The following is a 26,072-nucleotide window of genomic DNA, read 5'->3' as shown; positions in this document are numbered from 1 at the left end:
ATGCGTGTTCTGCGTTGACCCTGATGCGTTTTCGTGCGTGTGGTTGTTTTTATTGCATGTACCAGTATAATAGTGTGATATTAAGGCAAGTTATCCCATCCCTGTTTCTACATTTGGTCGCTAAGAATTTGCGATTTTTAGACGATATGTTTATTAAGCCACGTCATTCTCATGGCCGTTGACTTGGCTCCGTTGAGGAATGTTTAGTATGAAGGGCCAAAGTAACAATATTTACACGTTTTGTCGGCTTCGACCAAGTTTACACAGAGGTTGTTAAAAAGAATGGCATAAAGAAGATTGTAGTTTGCAGACAATGGAGCTACAGATAGTACGATTTGAACATTCTTTGTCTGTACATAGGGAATTTTCAGGAACACCATGTAAGCCCAGTCGTCGTGTAGTTGTACTGTGGAAACGCTAACGCGAAGTACAGACTAATATTCTGAGACTTTGTACATTATTATTAAGTCGGTGATCCTAAATGCCCACAACATAAGTCAGTTTAAAAAAAAAAGTGTTTTAATGAGTCAAAGTGGTTCTTGATGAAATACGAAGTTCTTAACCTATGGTTATGATATTCAAACGCTTGTAACTGAATACTTCTGAGTTGTTGCGCGAAATAAAACGGTCGATGTACAAATGCACAACTCCACCTTGGTTCAGTGCAGCCCCACAGATATCCATAAATAGCTGGATGACAGTTTCAGACAGAAAAAAACGATTCACCTCTATGTATAACCACCATGTGGTATTAACGCTAAATTTCAGGTTGGTTTAGTTAGTTCTACATTTAAGTGGCACTAAAAATTGTAATGTTTCCAGCACTAAAATGGCGATACTGTTTAGTTTGTGTCGAAACAGTGGTGCTTTCGCTTTGATATCTCACTCGTACGTATTTGCTGAAAATAATCAATCATGCGTCTGTACTGTATTCATTGGAACCTATACATAATACTAGCGAGAAACTTAAATTACTACTTGAAGAAGACTTATCTGGGAGGTTCTATTCATAAAGTTCGAATGATACGTAAGAGGAGGTATAGAACTATTAAATAACTTGTAATTTTCATACATAGTTTTACGTCTCATTGGTGCTTGCTCTTAGATAAGACTACTTCACCAGGCTACTGTGGATCTCCTCAAACTTTGGAACGCTAAAGATCGACTTTCCACTCTGCAATACGAATAGATTCTAAGAAGCATAATATATGCTATCTGATGACAAGTATATGGACATTGAGAGATGTGTCCACCCTTCGCCTTTATGCCAGCGTGAACTCTTCTGGTGACACTTTCAGTGAGGTGTCTGAATAAGTCTTCGATCCAGACTATATACCAATCAGGTTCCTTGCAGAGTATGCTGATGCAGTAGCTTCACACTTAACGATTGTAAACAATCGCTTGCTCGACGAAAGATCCACACTCAAAGACTGGAAAGTTGCACAAGTCAAACCAATATTCATGAAAGGTGGTAGGAGTAATCCACTAAATTACAGGCCCGTAACATAAACGGCGACATGCAGCAGGATTTTGGAGCATATATTGTGTTCGAACATAATGAATTACATCGAAGAGAAAGGTCAATTGACACACGGTTAACGCGGATTTAGAAAACATCCTTCTTGTGAAACACAACTAGCTCTTTACTCACACGAAGTTGGTTCAAATGGCGCTGAGCACTATAGGACTTAACATCTGTGGTCATCAGTCCCCTAGAACTTAGAACTACTTAAACCTAACTAACCTAAGGACATCACACACATCCATGCCCGAGGCAGGATTCGAACATGCGACCGTAGCAGTCGCGCGGTTCCGGACTGAGCGCCTAGAACCGCTAGACCACCGTGGCCGGCTCACACGAAGTGTTGAGTGCTATTGACAAAGGATTTCAAATTGATTCCGTATTTCTAGATTTCCAGAAGGCTTTTGACACTACCACACAAGCGACTTGTAGTGAAATTACATGCTTATTGAATATCGCCTCAGTTACGTGACTGGATTAGTGTATTCCTGACAGAGGGGTCACAGTTCGTAGTAACTGGCGGAAAGTCATAGAGTAAAACAGGAGTGATTTATGGCGTTCCCCGAGGTAGTGTTACAGGCCCTCTAATGTTCATTATGTACAACGTATATAAACGATTTATGAGATAACCTGAGCAGCGGTGTTGTTTGCTGATGATGATAATGTTGTCGTTCACCATCTAGTAAAGTCATCAAAAGATAAAAACAAATTGCAAAACGATTTAGAAAAGATATGTGGGATGCGGCAATTGGCGCTTCACCCTAAATAATGAAAAGTGAGAGCCCATCCATGTGAGTGCTAAAAAGAAATCCGTTAAACTTAGATTACACGATAAATCGGTCAAATCTGAAGGCTATAAATTCAATTAAATTCCAGGGAATTATAATTACGAACAACTTAAATTGGAAAGAACACACAGAAAACATTGCGGAGAAGGCAAACCAGAGACTTTGTTTTACTGGTAGAACACTTAAAAAATGCAACAGATCTACTAAGACTGCCTACACGACGCTTGTTGGCCCTCTTTTGGAGTACTGCTGCGTGGTCTGGGATCCTTACCATATAGGATTTACGGAACAAATCGAGAAAGTTCAAAGAAGAGCAGCGCATTTTGTATTATCGCGAAATAAGGGAATGTGTGTGTGTCACTGACGTGATACAGGAGTTGTGGTGGGTTTTTTCGTTGCGGGTGGGTTTTTTCGTTGCGGGTGGGTTTTTTCGTTGCGGGTGGGTTTTTTCGTTGCGGGTGGGTTTTTTCGTTGCGGGTGGGTTTTTTCGTTGCGGGTGGGTTTTTTCGTTGCGGTGGAACCTTCTCAAGAAATTTCAATCACCAATTTTCTCCCCCGAATGCGAAAAATATTTTGTTGACTCCGACCTACAAATGGAGACATGATCATTATAATAAAGTAAGGGAAATCAGAGCACGCACGGAAAGCTATAGGTGCTCCTTTTTTTCCGCACGCTATTCGAGAGTGAAATAATAGATTCGAATTATTGTGACGGTGGTTCGATGAATCTCTGCCAGGCACTTAAGTGCGATTTGCGGAGTGTCTAAGTAGACGTAGAATGACAGCCCATTCTTCCTCAATACCCAAAACCAGAGACGTTAGTTATGTTGGACGCTGGTGCCTGGAACGAAGTCTAAGCTCTACCTCATTCCAAAGGTGTTCTGTTGGGTTCAGGTCAGGACTCTGAACAGGTCATGCCAGTCGATTTCAGAAAGGCTACTGTCCACAAACCATTGCCTCACAGATGCTGCGTTTACAGGGTGTATTTTCATGTTGATACAATGAATCATCTTCTAACTGTTTCTCTACTGTGCGCAGTGCGGTAAAATGTGTTCCGCATTTTAAGCTACGTAAGGGGGACCACAACCTAACGACGAAAAACACCTACCCTGCCGTGACGCCACCTCCTCCTCCGTACTTTACCTTTAGCTAAGTGTCTTATAACATTGACTACGTAAACGTATGGCTAACGAGGAGCTGGCCAAACATTGTATCCTATTCTTTTTATCTCTCTGCGCAGAGTCATTGTGTAGCTGGAGTGCTAGTAGCATTTTGGAACTGATGAGTGATTTCTTGTGCTGATTCCATATCGTATTTTTATAACCACCCACCATAGTGCTCGTCACTCCTTTTCGGTCAGTAAGAGGTCTGTCTAATTGAGGTTTAGTTGCGGTTGTTGGTTTGCGTTTCCACTTCATAATCATCAGCAGGCGACTTGTGTGGCTTTAGAAGGGGTGAAATGTTCCTTTTTGATTTGTTATTCAGATGACATTAAAGGACGTGGTATACGTTCGATATTACTGACCTTTCATGGTTGACGCACTCTGCTGTTAGTGCTTCTCCAGTGACAACATACTACTTTCCGCCTACTTTTACACAGACTGGTCCGCCTCATGACATCCAGTGGTCAGTTCCGCATTACATGTCCTCCGGATACTTTTGGTAATGTAGTGTCAAGTTCTTGTTTCAAGCAACCAGTGCACAACATAACTGTCGATCATGATGGCAAGATTACATTTCATTACTGGTGGGAGCAATTATTATTACCTTAGCAATACTTACTGATTTAGTTTTAGCAATAAATGTAGCAGAGAAGTCATGTTTCGCCAAATAAGATCAGTGGATACTTTCAATCCCTGCTGCTTAGCTAATGCCGATTTGCTGACAAAGTATATAACTAAGGGTCACATTCTACTAAATACCTTTGCTGTAGACATAAAGTGGTTTGTAGGACCTGTCGATTTCTTTTGCGGACGTTGCCCTTCCTCTTTTAAGGACCAGCTCCACATGGCCACAACCTGCTTTGTGTTCATATTGTTCATAGAATGCGCTAGATAATCCTGTAATCTCATTTCGACAAGGTCCTGCCTTGCTGGTTCATAGGAAATTTCGCTGAAACTTGTTTCTTGTCCTTCGTTCCAGTTTAGAAGCCACTTACTAGTGTTCAACAAATAGAACGTTGGGCTGCGGCAATGTTTGCTCTGAAACAGAAATACATGGCTAAAGTGGTAGATGTGTAGACAGATGCTGTTGGTACTGTGACCTGTTGCCTTTACAGAGGTTGGTACTGCTAGACGGTATTACAGTAGTACACTTGTCAGACATCATCCGCAGAGAAAGGAAAAATGCTGGTTAATTTCTTACAATTTGTCAGAGATATAACGTTAACCACCTTTAGCGCTTTCCAGATGTCTCATTACATTTGTGGATGCATGGTGACACTCCCCGGCATCGCGAATTCTATAGAGACTTGTACGTATGGTAAAGACGTTAGCAAATCATGTCGCGTCTCATCGTCAGTTTCGGCGTCTAGAGAAGTGTTTCGCCGCCTGACAAATTGTAAAAGTCAGAACAGAAAAGGCTATCTTCAGCTTCGTCGCATTAAGTGTAATTTCGTCTCTGAGCCTGTAAAATCGTTCGCGGTTTACTTCTTATTAACATTCTCTGATGCCACATCACCGCAATTTACCGTTAAAGGTGACTACCATATAATCAGAATGAAACTAAATGCAATTGTTATCGGCTTAATTTGCGATGATGATGATCTTGGTAACTCATCTTAAGTCCTGATGAATCGCTCAGAATATCTATGCTTAAAATAGCCATCACAACTAGGTGTGACTACAAAGACTGTTTGCATCAGTTCGTTTACTTCAATGTCTGTACGATATATTTTTGTAGAAGGTACATTTAGTAATTTGTATTAAAAGATAGCAGAATTCCTCGACATTCCTCAGTTTATTGCGTCTGGATTCAAGTATTATTACTCAGATAGGTTCTATGGAAAGTGTTAGGTTCTGGTAATAAAATACACACTGCACATTCTTGCTACAACAACTGGCTAGTAGATTTTGTTTTAGTCATTAATCTCGATTGCAACTTGCTGGATGTACTTTCCACTTTCGTACTGACATTTTCAGAAACTAACCTAATGACATTGCTACAAGATGGTGACTCTTTAAGGACGTAGCGTTTCTTCCAGATGATTCATAGCATTTTTCAAATAGACTTGTTACGCTATCAATCAAGACAATACTAAATATCTGTAGATTCATTTTTATGGGCGCTAATGTGTGTTGTTTTTAAAATTGGAAATTTTTTTCAGGTGATGGTGATGATTGGTTATCAGAGCCCGTACAAATTCCCAATCATTACACTGTCCAGTCTCCCCATTTTCCCGAATAATAATGAAATGACGACACAATACTCAGTCCCCCAGGCGGAGAAAATCCCCGACCTGGCCGAGAATAGAACCCGTGATCCAGAGGCAGCAGCGCTAACCACTAGACCACGAGTTGCGGGCAGTTTTTCAGAGAGAATAAACGCAACGCGGTAGACACTAAGGCGTGTTCGTTGCCAAGACTGAATACATTGACTAGCTGGTCTTCACGTCCCTCTTCCATTACGGCGCAGGGTGGGTGGGTGGCGCGTCACGCAAGGTAGGGGAGAGTGGTAACAAGCACGGGGAGCGTTTCCGTCTCTCACGGAATGGATCGAAGTACAGACACGATTGTTGAGCTCGGAAGTAGTTCGGCGTGTAATGTCTGTAAAATTCTGAAACTACTGATTAATTGTCGAACAAAAAATCTCGAACAATGCGCGCGATGAAATGTATGGTACAGTGGTTAAACTTCAAACCACAGTAATATTATGATGTGGAACTTCTGGTGATCAACATGTTTCACACAGAACCAAATTCCCCCAACAAAATATTATGCTAATATCTTTGTAGCAGCTACATTTGGGCTGCAGACACATCCACGTGGATGATATTTGAGATGTTACATTGGTAATTTCTTTCCAGCAGAAGAAGATGTTGTTCTTGTTTGGGCACATGAACATGGCAGATGCAAAACAAGTTGTTTTTAAATTGCTGGTGTTTTTGTTAATTAGAGGGTGTGGGGAGCGGGGGGCAGAGACATCGACCCTTTTCATCTGGATATTTCATCTCTTGAGCTTCTAGCTAATTCTACCTTAATATTGCCGTGAAGCATTCAGCACTTGCAAAATTTTATTTTTGGCGCATTTACTTTATTTTTCTTCCTTATTTGGGAGGTAGAACTTAGCACTAAGCCATTTTCTAATGAGATGACGATTATTGTGCGATGTCTATTTTTAATATCACAGCTGTCTGTTTTGACTGAAGTCCTAAATGTGGATGTTTCCATCAATAATAGAATACCGTGATTTGATTTAATTTTAGAAATATTTGTTCATTTGGCAGAGTCATAATTAATGCAATGTATTATTTCCATGACACTTTGTTAACAAGTAATTGCATGTTTAAATACATGCACGATCAAACTGACAGCTGTGGCACCACATGTGACTGAACTTGCAGTAACTCCTAATACAGTGGCATGACAGTAATAAGAACTGAAGGCAGTTGTCTCATCAGCTAATATCAGTAACAGTTAGGGTGACGTTGTTGAATGGCTTAACAAAAATCTGTAGTTTTAACTGACAGAGGGATATGGAGCTACTGATAATAGTATTATTGTCCTTGACACTGGGAATCCTATAGGTTTTGGATTCCAAACTTAATTGAAACTACCTGTAAAATGCAGCAGCAGATGGCTTAACTACCAAATTTGGCAGAAGTGGTACAGCTGAACACACTGCTTCAACAAGTGATGCCCTACTCATCCCTGTGATGCAGTATCATAAAGCTGAAAAATTTGCCATTTTATCTGCATTCCTATATGCTTCAATAGTGTAATATTCCAGGTCAGTGAAACCTCCAGGTGGTGAATGCCATGATCTCTTTGGAGCAGATTGTAAAGGATCACCAGGTCACCTGAGGCAAGTACAATGCTTAAGAAAATAATGCTGGAAACGCTACGATAAGATTTGTTAGAATGTTTTTACTATCTAAAAATTAATCCTTTAGCTTTTCTTTGCAGTTGGTGATAGATTTTATGAACAAATTACTTGTGAAAAGGGTCAAACTGTAGTTCAGCAGGTCTTCTCACTCGGTTCATTAGTCCAGCATATTTTGACACTTTTCTCGTATGACTTTCTATAAGATAGTGTGACCAAAAAATCTTTAAAATGTTAAGATGTGTCATTACAGTGTGGAAAATTTGTGTTTTGAGGCAGTGGAATGTCATACTTGGATCATAATAAGGGGCGGGGGGGGGGGGGGGGGGCTGGTGACAGTGTTGTTGGAGGAGGATTCTTTTGGGAGTTTCATGTGAAACATTTATGGTTGTAGCTAAGCATAGTTGGAGTGGAAACACAGCAACAATAAGAAGTGTCATTTGCTGTTTTCCCAAGTTGTGATGGTATCTGTACATCCTATATTTAGTTACTTTTAATGTTCATTGCCTGACACAAAACTTTAAAACTGCATGTCCTTTAGCTGCTTAGAATTGACTGACTATAAACTGGGTTTTTATACAGTGGTGCTGTGTATGTGATTCCATTGACAGTGAGGTCAAAAGAGAGAGATGGAGCCTGAAACATGGCATCTGTATGTGGATTAATAGCTTAAAATAGCACTAAGGTATTTGAAAAGTTTAGGCTGATGATCCATCCTTTAGATGGGATTCTGACATGCCGTACTTCATGAGACATCGTAAAAGATTTGGGTTTTGATTCAGTATGTGGGTTAATGATCTGGTAATAAAGAGCTCTGGTCGACCACCTACTTTCTACGCCTAGGTTTAACATGGCAGTGACATCTGAGTAAGACTCCACAACTGTGTGTAAGCTGTTAAGAGTGTACAGACAGGTATTACTAAGCACACCTTTGAATTTAGTTTAAATCCTTCATTGCTTAAGTGTGAAGTTATTTGTATGACATAATTCATTTTATTGCTTCTACTACAGTGTAAAATTGAAACTGCTGTTTGTTAAAATTCAGCAGTTTGTTACTACTGGGTTCCATATCCTTTTGTGTGTTCAAATGAATCAAAATATTTGAATTAAAGTGTTAAGAGAAATCATGGCTCTATTTTATTTCTAGTGCATTGAAGCAATTTTCCTTTAGATGCATAAGTAATTATGTTGTGTGTAGCCTGAAATTTTCATTCATGTCTGTTATGTCATTGCAGGGTACTGAAACCACCAGGTGGAGGATCAAGTGATATTTTTGGGACTGCACCTGTGGATCAGAGCCCCAAACGCCGCACCAATTATATGCAGTCATCATTATTCGTTGAACCAGAATCTGTTAATACTACACCTGCTCGTGTAAAGTCTGGTAATGATACCCACAATAGATTATTTGGTGAAGTGACCACGAAACCTGTTACTCCATATTCATTGAAATCTAAATCTAACCTTGGCTTTGGTGATGAGCTGGATAACACACCTGCTGCTAATGGCAAGAACATATACTCTCCCAGAGGTGAGTGGCTGTCTCAAAATTGCATCTGTTTCTATGGCATCTATCAGGGACCTTAAGCATTTTTGCCAGTGACAATTAGAAGCCAGATTCTTGCTACTAGCGACTGGGAACAATAAATATTGGCCCAGTTTTGTGATGAATATTGTCAAAACAATTGAGAACTGTAGAGAAAAATCTAGTTTTCTCTCTGAACAGTTTGAGATAGTGTTTTGGAGCGATTGTTCTCACCTTTAGTTAACAGATGCAGTTTGAGACAACATTATGTAATGTTCAAAAGAATTTAAAGTTCCTGCATATCTCTTGATTCTGCAAAGGATATCAATGTAAGTGACATGCATGCATTATTTTGGCACAGGTATCTGGTATGAAAGCATGTTTCCAGTTCTTGCCCAATACCTCCTAAGGGTGCTTAATGTTTGTTAAGTAAATTTTCTTCTTTTCTTTAATAATTGCCACTTATGGTGGTGGACATGATTCCTGGAAAGTTGTAAGACATCTAGCTGTTCAGTTATGGTTTATAGGGAATTATTTTTCATGTTTTGAATAAAGGTATTACAAAAGTACAAAGTCTGCATACTAAATATGTATGAGTAATCACATGAAAAATGTTGTGGATTGTGAGCATTCAGAGGTTAGAGTGTGAGAGAAATGGAGACTGTTTTTACTAGCCAGAAAGATTTCTCTCTATGCAGACAGGGTCTCCAACCTGATCCCTTATTTTTCACAGGCATTGCTTTTACTGATAAAGCTGAGTTTAACTCGTGATCTGCCTGCAAGCTTAAATTTTGCTAGTGCACTTCTTCTACATTCTAGACACAAAATTGAAACTGTGGTTCTGGGTCACAAACTGAATAGCTCAGTCAGTAAGAACATAGCCATGAAGGCAAGGCAAAGTGCTGGTCCAGTGCACAGTTTTGACCTATCAGGGAGTTTAACAAGAATATCTCACTATAAAGTGAAGGATTAATTCTGGAAGAAGATAGAATTGCAGTTGAAACTCAAGTGTTGTCAATAGTAAAATGTTTTTCTCGTCTTTGATGTAAGTGAGTTGGTAGAATCATTCTAATAAAAAAAAAGTGTAGAACTCAACATGTTTGGTTAGACATTTAGCTTGTTGCTGGAGGAGGGGGGTGGGGGGGGGGGGGGGTTACAGTGTGCTAAATTCTGAAATATTCCCAGATTGTGCTTGTAAAATTTCAGAAGCAAAAGCAGTCAAATTTAGTGTTAATATTAGTCATCTATAAAGTTTATTATAAATCTGAATATACCTCATGAGAAAGGTGCAAGTTTATTGAGACTTGTATTCAGACACCTGGTAAATACTTGGGAATGTTGATGGAGGAAAACACAGTGTGTGTGTGTGGGGGGGGGGGGGGGGAAGAAGAGAGAGAGAGAGAGAGAGAGAGAGAGAGAGAGAGAGAGAGAGAGAGAGAGAGAGAGAGAGAGAGAGAGAGGGGGGGGGGGGGGGGGGTTCATTGTAAGTCTTTGAAGAAAGTTATTTGCGGTTCTTTGAAAACTACATATTTCCTGCTGAAGCTTTATTCTCTACTAGAGTTGTTTTTGTGCAGTCACCTTACTTTCCTTCTGTCCACCCCTTTGTTTGAAATAACTGTTCTTACCTGCTTTATAAATACTGTGTCAGTGTACTTAGTTGTGGGCTGTAATCTATGGCATGTTTGGTGTGGCATGTTCTGCGTTTTCAGCAGAAGTCCGTCGTAACCCTGTTACTGGTGATGGTATTGAGAGTGCAGATGGACTTAACAGAAATGTACGGAGGAGGATAAATAAATTTCTTGGTATGTTGTATAACATAGTAGTGTTTTTGGATTAGCAATCTGCCTGCTGTGTGACTGTAGGTAGTACTTTGGGTCATAGAGCTTTCACACATCTCAACATAGTGAAGCAGTCAGGGCAGTAGATAAATATATTTGTGTAACTACTGCATAGTTCTACAAAACAGACTGCTAAATACAGGAAACGTATGTGTAAATTAGTCTCATTTTTAGTTCGTATCAGTGTAGTGTCTTAATTTATTTTGATGTTCAAAATAGTGTGTTGTTCATATGCAGTGTTGCACAGTACTAAATATTTTTCAGAAATAGATCCTTGTTAGAATCTTTTAGAATAGATCATTAACAACTGCAGTATATTTTTCTAGACTGTATTACTTGGAAAGTATTGTGTTCAATTCAGACTCCAAACTGCTCATGCGCTTCTGTATGCCTTACATTCAGTAGTTACTTTAGTTGACCACATGCTTTTCCTTTCAGGTGAGTGCATGCTTTATATAGTAATAGTACATTTGTAGAGCACAAATTGCATGATAATTATGAAAGAGAGAAATGCATATCCAGATAATGGCTTGATGGCATGATAATTTCACTGTAGTCACACATTGCTATTACGTTATTTAGCAATTACCAGGTTTGACCATGAGATTCCCCAACTCATTCCTTACAGTGTGACATCTTCAAGTTGCTGGTTAAATATTTTGTAAATCACATCCACAATAAAGGTTTTAGTATGGGAGGAGTCAACTGTAAAACAGTTTCATGCTTGAATAAATATTATTACTTGCTGGCCACTTATACATGTCTAACTACTCCAATACAAGAACTTATTCACACCCACCTGCGGGTCCGGGGTAAGAATAGGCCCGAGGTATTCCTGCCTGTCGTACGAGGCGACTAAAAGGAGTTTCAACCGTTTCGGCCTTCCATGTGATGGTCCCCCTTGGGGTTTGACCTCCATTTTTCTAAATTTCTACGGAAGTACGAGCCTTTTGGGGAAGGACACCTTACGTGGTGTACCACTGGTCCTAAGTGCACTCAGACCTTGGCACTCAGCATTGCACCGGCGTTGTAACCATACCCACTATTACTCAAATTGGGCCTAAACGCCTTCTGGGTTGTCCCAGTTACGCCCATATGCGTCTCCATCTGCACCAGCGATCATGATGGACTTTCCATGGCACCAGAAATCCAGCACGGTAGCCAGCCCGTTGTGGTGGGGTCGTCATGTACCCTCTAGGTTGTAGCCCCCTGACAACACAGGGATCGTACTGCCGATACCTGAGCTGCACCCTCCCCACGTCGGCCAAGGAGTAGATGCCCGTCTCCTTGGGGCATCAGGACTCCCGGCAATGGTCATCCTGCCAGGTGGCCCTTGCTGCGGCTGGGTGGCGCCCGTGGGGAGAGCCCCTGGTCGGAGTGGGTGGTATCGGGGCGGACGTTTCGCAGATGAAACGTCACCACGTATCGGGTCGCTCTGCGGCCGAGTCTTTCAAAAGAAAAGGTACCGTTTCTAGTTCTGGTTCTCCTGCCCCTTCCCCCTTGGCCACTCCATGGGAGGAGGGACAGGCCCGCCGGCTTGGAGCGAAGTACTTCCCCCACTATTTGGTCTGTTCTCGAACCGATGGGGGGACATTCGCCACCTCCAAGCCCATGTTCTTTGTTCAGCACATTGAGGACATCTTCGGGGAAATCGAGGCTCTCAGCAAGATGCGTTCAGGGTCCGTTCTTATCAAGACCACGTCCGCCACACAGTCGGCGGCGCTCCAGGCGTGCGACCGCCTAGGGGAAATCCCAGTCTCCATTGTCCCACATCTGGCACTCAATAGGACGCAGGGGATTATTTTTCATCGTGACCTCCTGCTACAATCTGATGAGGAGCTCAGGGCCAACCTGGAGCGCCGAGGATTGCATTTCGCCCGGCGAGTCCAGCGCGGCCCCAAAGACCGTCGCATCGACACTGGGGCCTTTATCCTCGCCTTCGAGGAGGACGTTCTCTCGGAGAAGGTAAAGGTAATGTGCTACCGGTGTGACGTGCGACCCTACGTTCCGCCTCCTATGCGCTGTTTTGGGTGTTTGCGCTTTGGGCACATGTCGTCACGGTGTGAGGCTGAGCCCCTCTGTGACGATTGTGGACGTCCTCTTCGTGAGGAACATACATGCACCCCACCACCTCGGTGCGTTAATTGTCCTGGCGTCCACTCGCCTAGATCCTCAGACTGCCCCGCATATCAGAAGGAGAAGAAGATACAAGAAATCAAAACTTTGGATCGGCTGTCTTATTCGGAGGCCAGGAAGAAGTACGACCGCCTCCATCCCGTGCCATTGACCACTTCGTTTGCCTCAGTTGTGTCCACTCCTTCCGCGGTATCCTCACCCCTCTCCTGTCCCCCCTCCGCCTCCTCCGCCCATCAGGGGGCTCTGCCTCAGCCTCCCAAATCCCTCCCTTCCAAATCCTCCTCCCCCGTGGCCCCCACCCCCTCTGCCCCAGGGGCCACCCTTCCTCCTCCTTCTCCCCACACGCCACCTGAGAAGCGATCCTCTTCTCAGGCGTCCATCGGGGAAACGTTCCGGACCCCGGCTTCCGAGGTCCGGCGTTCCAAAACGGACCCCGCGCGTGAGGACCTTCTTCGGGTCCAGCCCACCATCCCTGTGCCGCCTCGGCCTTCCAAGAAGGCCTCCAAGAAGTAGTCTCTATCCCCCTCTCCACCCCGGCGCGTTTAGACTGACGCTCCATCCGTGAGTCGCCGCTCCCGGCCGTCCTCAGTTTCGCCGGGACGCTCCGCTGCCAGGCGCTCAGCTGGCCTTTCGTCGGCAAATGATGCTGCCCCTCCTACACAACCAGGGACAGCGGCCGCAGCTGGCGACCAGTCGATGGAACCGGATCCGCCTCCCGTCGGTTGTAGCGTTGTTCCCTCACAACCTGGCCCTCCGCGGCCGTCGAGGTGACCAGCTCTTCCCCCGTCTCGTTCCCCCAACTTTTTGACTAGCGATGCCGTTGTTTCATTGGAACATAAGAGGTATTCGATCTCATCGGGAGGAATTACAACTGCTCCTCCGCCTGCACTGTCCGCTCGTCCTTGGACTCCAGGAAACCAAGTTGCGCCCGACTGACCGTATTGCCTTTACCCACTATACCTCGGAGCGGTATGACCTCACCCCTGTGGACGGTGTCCCAGCTCATGGTGGGGTCATGTTGCTCATTCGGGACGACGTCTATTACCATCCCATCCCATTGACCACCCCACTCAAAGCAATAGCTGTCCGCATTACTCTTTCTGCTTTTACTTTTTCAGTTTGTACCATCTACACTCCACCGCCGTCTGCTGTTAGTCGGGCTGACATGATGCACCTGATCGTTCAGCTTCCCCCGCCGTTTTTATTGTTTGGCGACTTCAATGCCCATCATCCCCTTTGGGGCTCTCCTGCATCCTGTCCAAGAGGCTCACTCTTGGCAGATGTCTTCAACCATCTCAATCTTGTCTGCCTCAATACCGGCGCCCCGACTTTCCTCTCGGACTCCACTCATACCTACTCCCACTTGGACCTCTCGATATGTTCTACCACTCTTGCCCGTCGGTTCGAGTGGTATGTCCTTTATGACACCTATTCGAGCGACCACTTCCCCTGTGTCGTTCGTCTCCTGCACCACACCCCATCCCCACGTCCTTCGAGCTGGAACATACTGAAAGCTGACTGGGGACTTTACTCATCCCTGGCGACCTTTCTGGACCACGATTTTCCCAGTTGTGACAGTCAGGTCGAATACCTCACGGCTGTTATCATCCATGCTGCCGAACGTTCCATTCCTCGTACTACTTCTTCACGTCGCGTTTCCGTCCCCTGGTGGAACGAGGCTTGTAGGGACGCTATCCGTGCTAGACGACGTGCTTTACGCACCTTTCGCCGCCATCCTACGTTGGCGAATTGTATTGAATACAAACGACTCCGAGCGCAATGCCGTAGAGTCATCAAAGACAGCAAAAAAGCTTGTTGGGCCTCTTTCACCGGCTCCTTTAACAGTTTTACTCCCTCTTCCGTCTTTTGGGGTAGCCTGCGCCGGCTGTCGGGCATTAAGGCCCACTCCTCGGTACCTGGCCTGACCTCAGGTAATGCGGTCCTTGTTGATCCGGTGGCTGTCTCCAACGCCTTTGGCCGCTTTTTCGAGGTGGTTTCAAGCTCCGCCCATTACCATCCTGCCTTCCTTCCCAGGAAAGAGGCAGAAGAGGCTCGGCGACCTTCCTTCCACTCGCTGAATCTGGAAACCTATAATGCCCCCTTTACTATGCGGGAACTCGAACGTGCGCTTGCACTGTCCCGGTCCTCTGCTCCGGGGCCGGATGACATTCACGTTCAGATGCTGGCACACCTTTCTCCGGCGGGCAAAAGCTTCCTTCTCCGTACCTACAATCGCGTCTGGACCGAAGGTCAAGTCCCCATGCGTTGGCGTGACGCCGTTGTTGTTCCTATACCCAAACCCGGGAAGGATACACCTTCCTTCTAGTTACCGCCCCATTTCTCTTACAAGCTGTGTCTGTAAGGTGATGGAGCGCATGGTTAATGCTCGGTTAGTCTGGATTCTTGAATCTCGACGGCTACTTACTAATGTCCAATGCGGCTTTCGTCGCCGTCGCTCCGCTGTTGACCACCTCGTGACCTTGTCGACATTCATCATGAACAACTTTTTGCGAAGGCGCCAAACGGTAGCCGTGTTCTTCGACTTGGAGAAGGCTTATGACACCTGTTGGAGAGGAGGTATCCTCCGCACTATGCACAGGTGGGGCCTACGCGGTAGCCTGCCCCTTTTTATTGATTCCTTTTTAACGGATCGAAAGTTTACGGTACGTGTGGGCTCCGTATTGTCCGACGTCTTCCTCCAGGAGAACGGAGTGCCTCAGGGCTCCGTCTTGAGCGTAGCCCTTTTTGCCATCGCGATCAATCCAATTATGGATTGCATTCCACCTAATGTCTCAGGCTCTCTCTTTGTCGATGACTTCGCGATCTACTGCAGTGCCCAGAGAACATGCCTCCTGGAGCGCTGCCTTCAGCGTTGTCTAGACAGCCTCTACTCATGGAGCGTGGCAAATGGCTTCCGGTTCTCTGAAGAAAAGACGGTTTGTATCAACTTTTGGTGATATAAAGCGTTCCTTCCGCCATCCTTACATCTCGGTCCCGTTGTTCTCCCATTCGTGGACACAACTAAGTTTGGGCTCACGTTGGACAGGAAACTGTGTTGGTCTCCACATGTCTCTTATTTGGCAGCCCGTTGTACACGTTCCCTTAATGTCCTCAGAGTTCTTAGCGGTTCATCTTGGGGAGCGGATCGCACTGTCCTGCTTCGCTTGTATCGGTCCATAGTCCGAAGCTGGATTATGGGAGCTTCGTCTACTCGTCCGCTCGGCCGTCCCTCTTACGCCGGCTCAACTCCATCCACCATCGGGGGATACGTCTTGCGACCGGAGCCTTCTACACTAGTCCTGTTGAGAGTCTTTATGCTGAAGCTGCCGAGTTACCGTTGACCTACCGGCGCGACGTACTGCTGTGTCAGTATGCCTGCCGGCTGTCGTCTATGCCCGACCACCCCTCTTACAAGTCCTTCTTCGCCGATTCTCTCGACCGTCAGTACGGGTTGTATGTGTCTGCCCTGCTGCCCCCCGGAGTCCGCTTCCGTCGCCTGCTTCGACAATTGGATTTTGCCCTCCCTACCACCTTCAGAGAGGGTGAGAGCCCGACACCACCTTGGCTCCAGGCTCCGGTTCATATTTATCTCGACCTCAGCTCACTCCCGAAGGATGGTACTCCGGCTGCAATGTATTGCTCACGGTTTGCCGAACTTCGTGCTCGACTTGCCGGTCACACCTTTATTTACACCGATGGCTCCAAAACTGACGATGGTGTCGGCTGTGCCTTTGTCGTCGGGGCCGCCACATTTAAATACCGGCTCCTCGACCAATGTTCCAGCTTTACGGCCGAGCTTTTTGCTCTCCATCAGGCCGTTCAGTATGCCCGCCGCCACCACCATTCATCATATGTACTCAGCTCTGACTCACTCAGTGCTCTTCAGAGCCTTGGAGCTCCCTATCCGGTCCATCCCTTGATTCAACGGATACAGCAGTCCCTCCATTCTTTCGCTGATAACGGTGGTTCTGTCAGCTTTCTGTGGGTTCCCGGACATGTGGGAGTGCCTGGAAATGAGGCTGCGGATGCTGCAGCCAAGGCTGCAGTCCTCCTGCCTCGGCCAGCCTCCCATTGTGTCCTGTCATCCGACGTTTGTGGGGATGTCTGTAAGAGGCTTGTGTCGTTGTGGTGGGATGCTTGGTCATCCCTCCAAGGAAACAAGCTCCGGGCAGTAAAACCGCTACCAACTGCTTGGACAACATCCTCCCGACCATCTCGGCGCGAGGAGGTCCTTTTGACCAGGTTGCGGATTGGGCATTGCCGGTTTAGCCACCGCTGCCTGCTCTCCGGTGACCCAGCCCCGCAGTGCCCTTGTGGTCAGGCATTAACAGTGCGCCATGTTTTATTGTCGTGTCCCCGTTTTAGTCAATTTCGTGTTGTCCTGTCCCTGCCATCTACTTTACCGGATGTTTTAGCTGATGACGCTCGAGCAGCTGCTCGTATTCTGCGTTTTATAACTTTAACTGGCTTGTCCAAAGACATTTAATCTTTTTACTTATTTTGTCTGCATCTTTGTCGGGTCCTTCTGGTGTCCCCTCCATCCCCTTGAGTTTTACCAGATTCCATGTGCTCTAACAACAGTGACTGGGCGCTAATGACCTCAGCAGTTGAGCGCCCTTAAACCCAACAAAAAAAAAAAACTTGTTCACACTTTTGGAACGTGGAAAGAAAATAGAAATTAATCTAAATTAAGTGCATGTCTACTGCTGTTGATAGTTGTATTTCTGTGAGGTGGTTATCAGAATGTCTTATAGCTTGTACTTCATGCCATTATGGGCTCAATTTGTGACATAGTATAGTAGTGTAGCTCATATTTCCTCCTAGTATTGTACTTTTTTACATAATTTTTCTCAAGCTAAAATAGTTAGCTGATTTTAGTGGAGCTAATTAGTATGAACCTATAATTATTTCCAGTTTCTTGTTTAAGTTATTGAAAGATTGACATTGGTGAACAGTAACATAATGTAAATTCTGTGGTACAGAATCTACACTTCAACAAAAAGTGTAGATGTATTCTCCCCCTCCCCAAAGTATAATCCTGCTGTTCCCTGATGAATTAAAATATACCAAATGCATTGTAGTTCGCTGTTATCTTTTCGCAAAAGTATCTAAAAATAATGTTTCTAGCAGCTTTATTTGGACCACTTCCTTTTTCAGTTTGTCACTGTATACTTGTGACAAATTTTAACTCTTTTTCTGGTGACTTATTTCTTGCTGGTATGTTATGTTCTTCACTGACTTTGAAAGATATCTGTTGGTGGCAAGTAGTTAAATACATCCATAAAATTATCATTGATGATTTTTCTCTGTAGATGTATCTGTGGTTTAACAATAAGCACTTCAATCATCTGGAGGTGCAAAAAGCCTCCTCTGTTTGCAACTACAGATAAATAAGTAGTCCACATGGGGCCAGAAGAGCAGCATGATCAAACATTGTGTAGAACCCGACTCCCGTAGCATGTCTCTTTGTCTTCCATGTACGAGAGTTCTTAATTATCAGAAGTATAAACTTGCTTCTGTCTTCCTTCCAGTAAAATTCTCCATTATCTTTCCAGAATATTCCTCTCTGAGAAAACTGTTACAATAATCCACTATCTAATTGAAAGTATCTGGACACCCATCAGTGGACATTAATATAGGGTCTGTCCACCCTTTGCCTTTGACAGCATGAACTCTGCTGGGGACACTTCCAGTGAGGTGTCTAAAAGTCTGTGGAGGTATGGCAGCCAATTGTTTCTCTATAGCTGAAACCAGAGAACATAGCGATGTTTGATGCTTGAGTCTGGAGCTAAGTTGACATTCCAACAGTCCCAAAGACGTTGCCTTGGGTTCAGATTTGGACTCAGGGCTGACCATTCCATTCAAGAAGTTTCTTATCCACGAACCATTACCTTGCTGATACTGTTTTGTGAGAAGTTATATTGTCATGATGATAAACTTGTTGCCTCCAAACTGTTTCTCTACTACACAAAGCACACAAAGATGTAAAATGTGATCATATCCATCTGCATTTAGCATTTCCTTGAGTGCAATAAGGGGACCACACCCCAAACTGCCCTAAAACTGAAAAATACCCTCTACTGTTCCTCTACTCCACTCCCCACCCCCCCACCCCCCCCCCACCCCATCCCCCTCCTCACTGTTTTCAGTGTTGGCACTACACATGATGGGAGGTAAAAGTTTTCCAGGCATTCACCAAACCACTCTCTTCCATCGAGTTGCACTGGGTATGATTTGTTTCGTCACTCCAAGTCACTACTTTCCAGTCACCCACTGTCCAGTATCGCCAATTTACAATGCATCAATTTGGACTGATATGAGAAATGTGTGGTTTATAAAAAGCTAACTGACCATTGTACCCCATTATTTTCAACTCCTTTTGCTCAGTCATTCTGCTAGGTGGACTGCTCGTAGAACTTCAGAACTCAAATGGTTCCTTGACTGATTTTGTGCGATTTGTTACAGTCACCCTCCTTAGTGCTTTAAGGACTCTGTCCTTCAGTACAGGTCGTTTTGCCTGGTCTTGGTTTAACTATGATTGTTCCTTCACATTTCCACCATAGTCACATCACCGACAGTTGACTTTGGCAGCTTTAGTGGGGTTAAAGTATTCTTGATGGATTTGTTACTCATGTGACATCCATACTCTAAGCCACTGAGGTCACCTGACAAAACCATTCTATTATTTTTGCTTCTGCATTGATAACACAGTACTCCTCACATCCTTTTATACTGGTGGGTTTGCCTCCCATGACATCTAATGGGCAATTCCGCATTACATAGGGTCTTCGGATACTTTCAATCACATAGTGTGTAACTGTCTCAAGATACACAAATGCAACTATTACAACACTGGTTAGTGTTTGGTAGTAGAAAGCAATTAAACTCTCACATAACTTCGTTATCATAAGGGCAGCTTATTGTTTAAAACAGCTGTCATACAATTAACAGAAACTTATATAAATTGATCTGTAATTGATAAAAGTAATTTATCCCAGGTTTAAGGGCAATGTCTGTTATGTTACCTCTTTCTACCCTTTGAATAATATTATGATAGTTGTAGCCTTCCTTCTACAGCATTTGCCATTTCCCTTTATTTTCTTAATTTCTCTCTTCAGCACCTAAACAAGTAAATTGTTCTGAAGGCTAAAATTTGGTCATATTTTTCTTGTTCTGTCAGCTCCACCAGCCCTCCTAAGTTTGGGTAAGTACATTCTTCTTCAGTGTAGTTTGCAACTTTTTATTTATACCTTTCATTTTTTAAGTGTTGTTTAAGTACCCAAATATTTTTTACTTACAGTGCCTGGTATAGTAAATGGTAAATACACATGTTAGTGAATATTGTTAGTTAAGCTATACAGAAGCTCAGTAAAGTAAGAGATGTTAAGAAAATTTTTTGTACACTTGAGATGTGTTTATCTGTTGGATTTTTCATCAGTTCTTATTAGATGTAATCTTCTCACAGGAGAGGGCACCACTACGAATGGCGTGAAAGAAGCATCTGTTACAAATGGCAATGATAATGCAAATGAAACTACCAACATTAATGCCAATGTCAACAATGAAAACACTGCTGCCTCTGCTTCTGCTGCTTCGGCCCCTGCTGCTTCGGCTCCTGCTGCCTCCACTGCTACATCTTCTCCTGCACGAGCTGCCACTGCCCCACAGCGAAGCCGTGTCCCTCCGGGAGGCTTTTCTTCTGGGTTGTGGTGAAGCGATACTGTCTTGAAGTATTCCTCTTTGCGTGTGCTGAATAAAAGTCCTAATCTAACGTATTATTTCTCTATTCTTAATTTTGTATTTTAAATATTAAGTTCATATGGCAAGTATTTTTTGTTACTTATTGTCATTTTACCACACTGTGTTTGACATACTTTGAAGGTTTGACTGATATATTTATTTCATATTTGATACTTATTATTTCTATTTTATAGGATCAGTAATAAGGAAGTATTATCTCCCTTTCATTACTTTTTCCATCACTGACTGACTTCTAATTTTTTTTAAAAAAATGAGAAAAGGGTGTTGATACTTAATTTTAAAAATAACTGAGAAGCTTTCTACTTTCAGGAGATTTTGTCATTAGTGATAAAAAAATTCTAAGCTGTAATTACACATGGAATGTCCTTCACAGTTGAAGAAGTTAAGGAGAAATGTAAATTTATTGCTACAATATTTCAGAACTTAAGCATTGTTTGCTTCCAGTTGACATATGGCTATAATAGTCAGAACTGACAGGCTAATGTAAAATTTTTTATAACAGTGCCTCAGAAAATTCATAAAAGATTGTGTTGAAGTGCCTTTTAAACCACCCAGTGGTACTGTGTATGAATTAGAAGAATTAAAGAAAAAATTTAAAAAAAAGACCTTGTGTCCTTATATCACCCATACACTTTGACACTCGAACTACCTCCATTTACCAATCTGAATGATAAACAGCTGCTTTTTTTTTTCCATCATTAATTCGTTCTTGTTTTGGAAATCAGCTATATAATCCAACCTAATGCTGTTTAATGATGTTAAATGCATTGTATTTCACTTCTAGATGCAGGACCTTTTTTGTATCTTTTGAGGAGATACCGATTTTAGAGTCTTGATTGTTTGCTGACATAGGTTAGTGGTCTCGTTCCTCAGCGCATTTGTGTTATTTGATTCGCTTCAGGATTTGTATTTGTAGTGGTTTTACACACACACACACACACCTCAAGAGTTCCTTCATAGCTCTTTATAAATATATCTATAGAGGTAGTATTTAAAAGCAAACAGATTCTTAGAAAATGCCAATTAGCAGCAGAGCTTCTTGTAATTAAAATTTTCTTTCTATCTGCTGTTTAATCGCTCCTTGATAAAAAGTAATTTTTCTGTGTGTGGATACGTTAAATTTCTCCCTGAACTTTTTGCTGCTTTATTTATATTGCATCTGAAATGCCTAATAGGTGTTTCACAGTAACAATTTATTGCCAGGGGTGATAAGTGATGGATAAAATTCTTGGGCTGACAGATTTCTAATCCCTCACCTTTGTATTTTTAGTCTGATGCCTATCCATGGAGCCATAAATAAAATGAAACGTTTAAGATGATAAATTTTTTTATGGCTGGTTTTCCATGCGGGGTGCATTGAAGATTTCACTTTGTTAGTTTCACAATAGTTTTTGAGGGGTTATCTGTCCAGAGGAGATCTGTCCCCATGAGTCATTCCTATTTTTCCACCAGGTACCCACATGGTGATAGCTGCATCAGAGTCAATAGCAATAAAATAGTAAATGAACGGATTCATTACATCTGGGAAGAGTTTCTTTTTCAGGTCAAATTTTGTAACTGGACACCATACAAGGACGTTTAAAAATATTTTGTAGTGGAATGAGAGATCCGGCATTTATCTCTGTATATCACTTGAGGAACAATGTTCAGTGCTTATTCATTTCCACATGTAATTTACCATAAGAAGATGGCAGATCCTTTTATGGCATTCCAGTGTTTTCTTTAAATCTTTAGTTGAGGACTGAAGAATATTGCTGGGTATGTCTGGTAATAATTACTATGTACGACAGCAGTAATCTTATATAATAGGTAGGAAACTGAAAATGTAGCATCTATTTTTTGGTGTACTGTTTTGGTTGTAAATGAGTAAGTGTACAAATTTAAAAGGTTTTCATGCTACATGACTGAAGGCTGAAGCCTTAGTGCTTTGAAGCTGACTTTAAAAAGGGGGGAAATGATTGGGAAGCTGTTTGGCTGAAATGTTTGCTTTTGTCAAAACTTAAAACATTTTTCCAAAATGGTCTTTGCTCATTTTCTTCTTTTGGCTGTACTCAAGCTTTCAACAAATATTTTTGTTGAGAAGAAGCAGCAGCGTTTTCCCTCCAGTGAACAGTGTGGCTCTCTGATTTATACAGTTTCTCAGTATTATTTTTCTTTTTCCATCCGATTCCATAACCACAAAATCAGCAGAATTGATTTTTGAGCTATAGTTGGAATTCATAGCCATGTGACCTTTATTTGATAATGCTGCAGATAGAACTAAGAAGGCACTTAGTATAGAATTAGATCCAAAAATAACTCCCAGTCCATGTTATGGGCATTCTTGGTGTGGTCGAAGTATTTTGACAGGTTTTATTTTCTGGTTGCCATAGTGCTGAATGAGGATACTAAGTCTTTGTCAGCTGTGAACATGAACAAACTAGTATTATAAAAATAATAAAAGAATACTAAGAAGTTCACAATGCAAAGTATTTGGCAATGGCTGTAGTATAATTGCTTGCTGGTATTGGCAATGTCGTGAATGAGGTAAAGGCCCAACCTCTACTGGTATTACACACACACACACACACACACACACACACACACACACACACACACACACACACACCCTTAATCAGCCATGTTAGTGTCCACACGCTACCAACTTTTGATCTTTAGCTAGTATTTCTTTGTTGTAAGACAATAGGTCCCACTACTGTCCTGTAGTGCATTACATGCTGTGTATCTTCTAGTGGCCACAATTGGTGTGGCACCAGAGCATTGAGTCTACTGATAAGGTATTGCATTTGTGCATTTATTTTACATACACGTTCTTACGCACATTACTTACCAAATTGGGCTTCTCCAGATGGTGTGCCATACCAGTAACCGAAAACAAATTACATTTTCAGTATTTGTATACCGAAAATAAGTCTCTCTCTGATACAATAGTTAATCTGGCTACAGTTGAGTAATTTTCACTTTTGAATTTTGAGGCAATATTTGCATTTATCGAAAATGGGAATTTTTCAGGTCTCCTGTAATAGGTAAGGCATGTAAGATTGCATAACACATTACTGAGGCAGACTGCAGGGATACGGAATTCAGAGCCATCTCTGTTGCCATGATAAAATACACAGGTCAACGAATTTTTTTTAGAAACTTTATTTTGATAGCTGGTCTTTATAGATTTTATGAGCTGAATCCAAATCTGGCCTCAGTGTTTTTTTTTTAATCACCCATAGTTTCCGAGCAATGTGTTTTTCATTATATAGTATAAAAATCTTATGCTATACGGTAAATGGGGAAATTAATGAAACGCTTTGTTACAACATAAGCATGGTTTCTATTTACAGTAAGCTACTTAAAACAATGATGCATGTTAATAGAGGTTTCACTTGTCAGCTGGAATTGGTTTATATTTTCTGTTTTTTCATTGAAGCTTCTTCTGTAGCTTTTTCTACAATGATTCACTTGCTGAAACTATTTAGTGAAGTGACCAACAGTAGTCCCCCCCATCATGTTGCTGTTCCAGTGGCCTTGGTAGCATTTTACCATCACTTTAATGTCCTGGTGAAAACACTCTCTTTGCTTCTCACAAACATCTCCCATATTGTTCGGGAAGTAATCAAGGTGACTGTTCAAAAAGTGAACTTACAGGCTCATTAAACATCCTAAAATTTTAAACTACTTTAACATTGTAGCTATAACAGAAACACTTTCTGGGTATTTTTTATGTCCTAAGAACTTCGTAACAACTTGCTTGAATGATACCCATGCTTCTTTCTCATTTAAGTTCATTGTGGAGTCAAAGTTAACATCAATTTTCTGTCAGGTCCGACAAAGACGCCTTCTTTTAGTTTAGCTTCTGAAAGGTGTGGAAACATTTGGCAAAGATACTTTAAAACATGGTCCATATTTAAGCAAAGCCTTTACAAACTGTTTCATTACGAATAACTTTATATGTATATGTGGTAGGAGTACGTTTTTTGGATCTACGGGTTTTTTGCGTAGAATGTTCTTCTCACCAGGTTTTAAAGACTCCCTCACAGGCCAGTTCTTTCTGCACCAGTATTGATCCGTAGCCCTACTGTCCCATTCACACAAGAAACATGGAAATTTGGTAAAGCCACCTTGCTGACCAAGGAGCATGCATGCTACTTTTAGATTGCCACTTACCATCCATGAGCAGAATAGCCTATTTTATTTAGGACTATTTCTAGGTTTTCATAGCTTTCTTTTATATCTACAGAATGTCCAACAGGTATAGATGCATACATTGTGTAATAAAATGGCCTTTAAATTACTTTTGGATGAATCAATAAACAGCCTCCAGTCTCACTTTTTGTATTAAATACCAGACTCATTCATCAGACTGGGAATGTCTGAGCAGTACACAAAATCACCTTCTTGTTGAAAGAACTTGGAAAATTGCTGCTCTCTCTTTCTATACATGTGTATGCTGGTTCCAACTGCCAAGAAGTTCTTTTCTTTTAACCTAGAGCCAAGCAGTTCAGCTTTTTCTTTCATTAATCCCAGACCCCTAACCAAATCGTTAAGCTCGGCCTGAGTAAACAATTTGGGCTCTAGACTTTCTGTTTTACTGTGGAATTCATAATCATCTGGTGGTTCAGGAACCGGAAAATCTACACCATGCCCTACTGGTTGGATTGCTGGTGGAAGGTTAGGGGAGCTTATTACCTTCTTGTTTTTTGAATTATAACTAATAATACCATCACTGTAAAAGTAGCATCATTGGCATGATTCCTTGGCTTCCTCCATATCTTAGGAACAGCAAATCTAAAGGCTTTTTTTCTCCTTTTTGGACCATTTTCTCAGATCAACACACACAACATAGCTTATGTGGTGCCGAAGATTTATCTTGCCAAGTTTAGATCCAAAGTATGATAGATAAACCTTTTTCACAAAGTCTGTAATGTTTCTTTGGTATTTTTAATCACAAATTCACCACAAATATAACAAAAATTGTCAGCATAATTTTTACAATCACGATTAGACATTGTACTGAGCACATGTACAGGAAACGGGAAAGTGAGGTTAGGTTGACAGTAAACAAAACTCCATCTGTTAACACAAAAACAGAATCGACCCTTTTTGCCAGCAAATGTTTTTCAGCAATGCTACAATCATGATCTATATTCATTACACCTCCTTTTTAAATTATTTTAACTATATAAAAGCTGTTAATTTCTTTAAAAAGTTGCTTAATTTAATAAATTTAAATGTAAAATGTGAAGAAATGGTGGGTGATACAGTTTTTTAAGTATCGTATTTGGATTCCCCACCATAAAAACATAAGAAAAAGATATTTTCAGTAAACAAGTTTTTCCATCATTGGCCTGTGATATAGATATCACATATTTTCAGCAGTGTTTCTAGAAACTGTACAATGCCATCCTTACTCTCTACCCAGCATACATTATGATTGCTGTTAAATCAGTAACTTACTGCTGCTGGTGCTT

At 42.2% G+C, this 26,072-nt stretch overlaps 1 protein-coding gene across 4 annotated transcripts in view; it reads left to right on the top strand.

The window, feature by feature from the left end:
- The window catches only part of LOC126183903 (microtubule-associated protein Jupiter-like), a 107,777-nt gene extending 86,953 nt beyond the window's left edge, over nucleotides 1-20,824 (top strand). For 3 of the 4 annotated variants that reach the window (XM_049926246.1, XM_049926244.1, XM_049926245.1), the window contains exons 2-3: nucleotides 8,586-8,734; nucleotides 20,315-20,824. In XM_049926246.1, the coding sequence (XP_049782203.1) occupies nucleotides 8,586-8,734; nucleotides 20,315-20,562 (397 nt within the window). In that variant the 3' untranslated portion in view covers nucleotides 20,563-20,824. Of the gene's footprint in view, nucleotides 1-7,257; nucleotides 7,333-8,585; nucleotides 8,735-20,314 lie in introns of all 4 variants that reach the window. The other variant, XM_049926243.1, reaches the window with a different exon arrangement.
- Nucleotides 20,825-26,072: the final 5,248 nt, after the last annotated feature.

Source organism: Schistocerca cancellata, chromosome 4, assembly GCF_023864275.1.
Source record: "Schistocerca cancellata isolate TAMUIC-IGC-003103 chromosome 4, iqSchCanc2.1, whole genome shotgun sequence".
NCBI classification, from domain to species: domain Eukaryota; kingdom Metazoa; phylum Arthropoda; class Insecta; order Orthoptera; family Acrididae; genus Schistocerca; species Schistocerca cancellata.
Note: the sequence above shows the minus strand (reverse complement) of the source record. Positions and strands in the feature narration are given on the sequence as shown.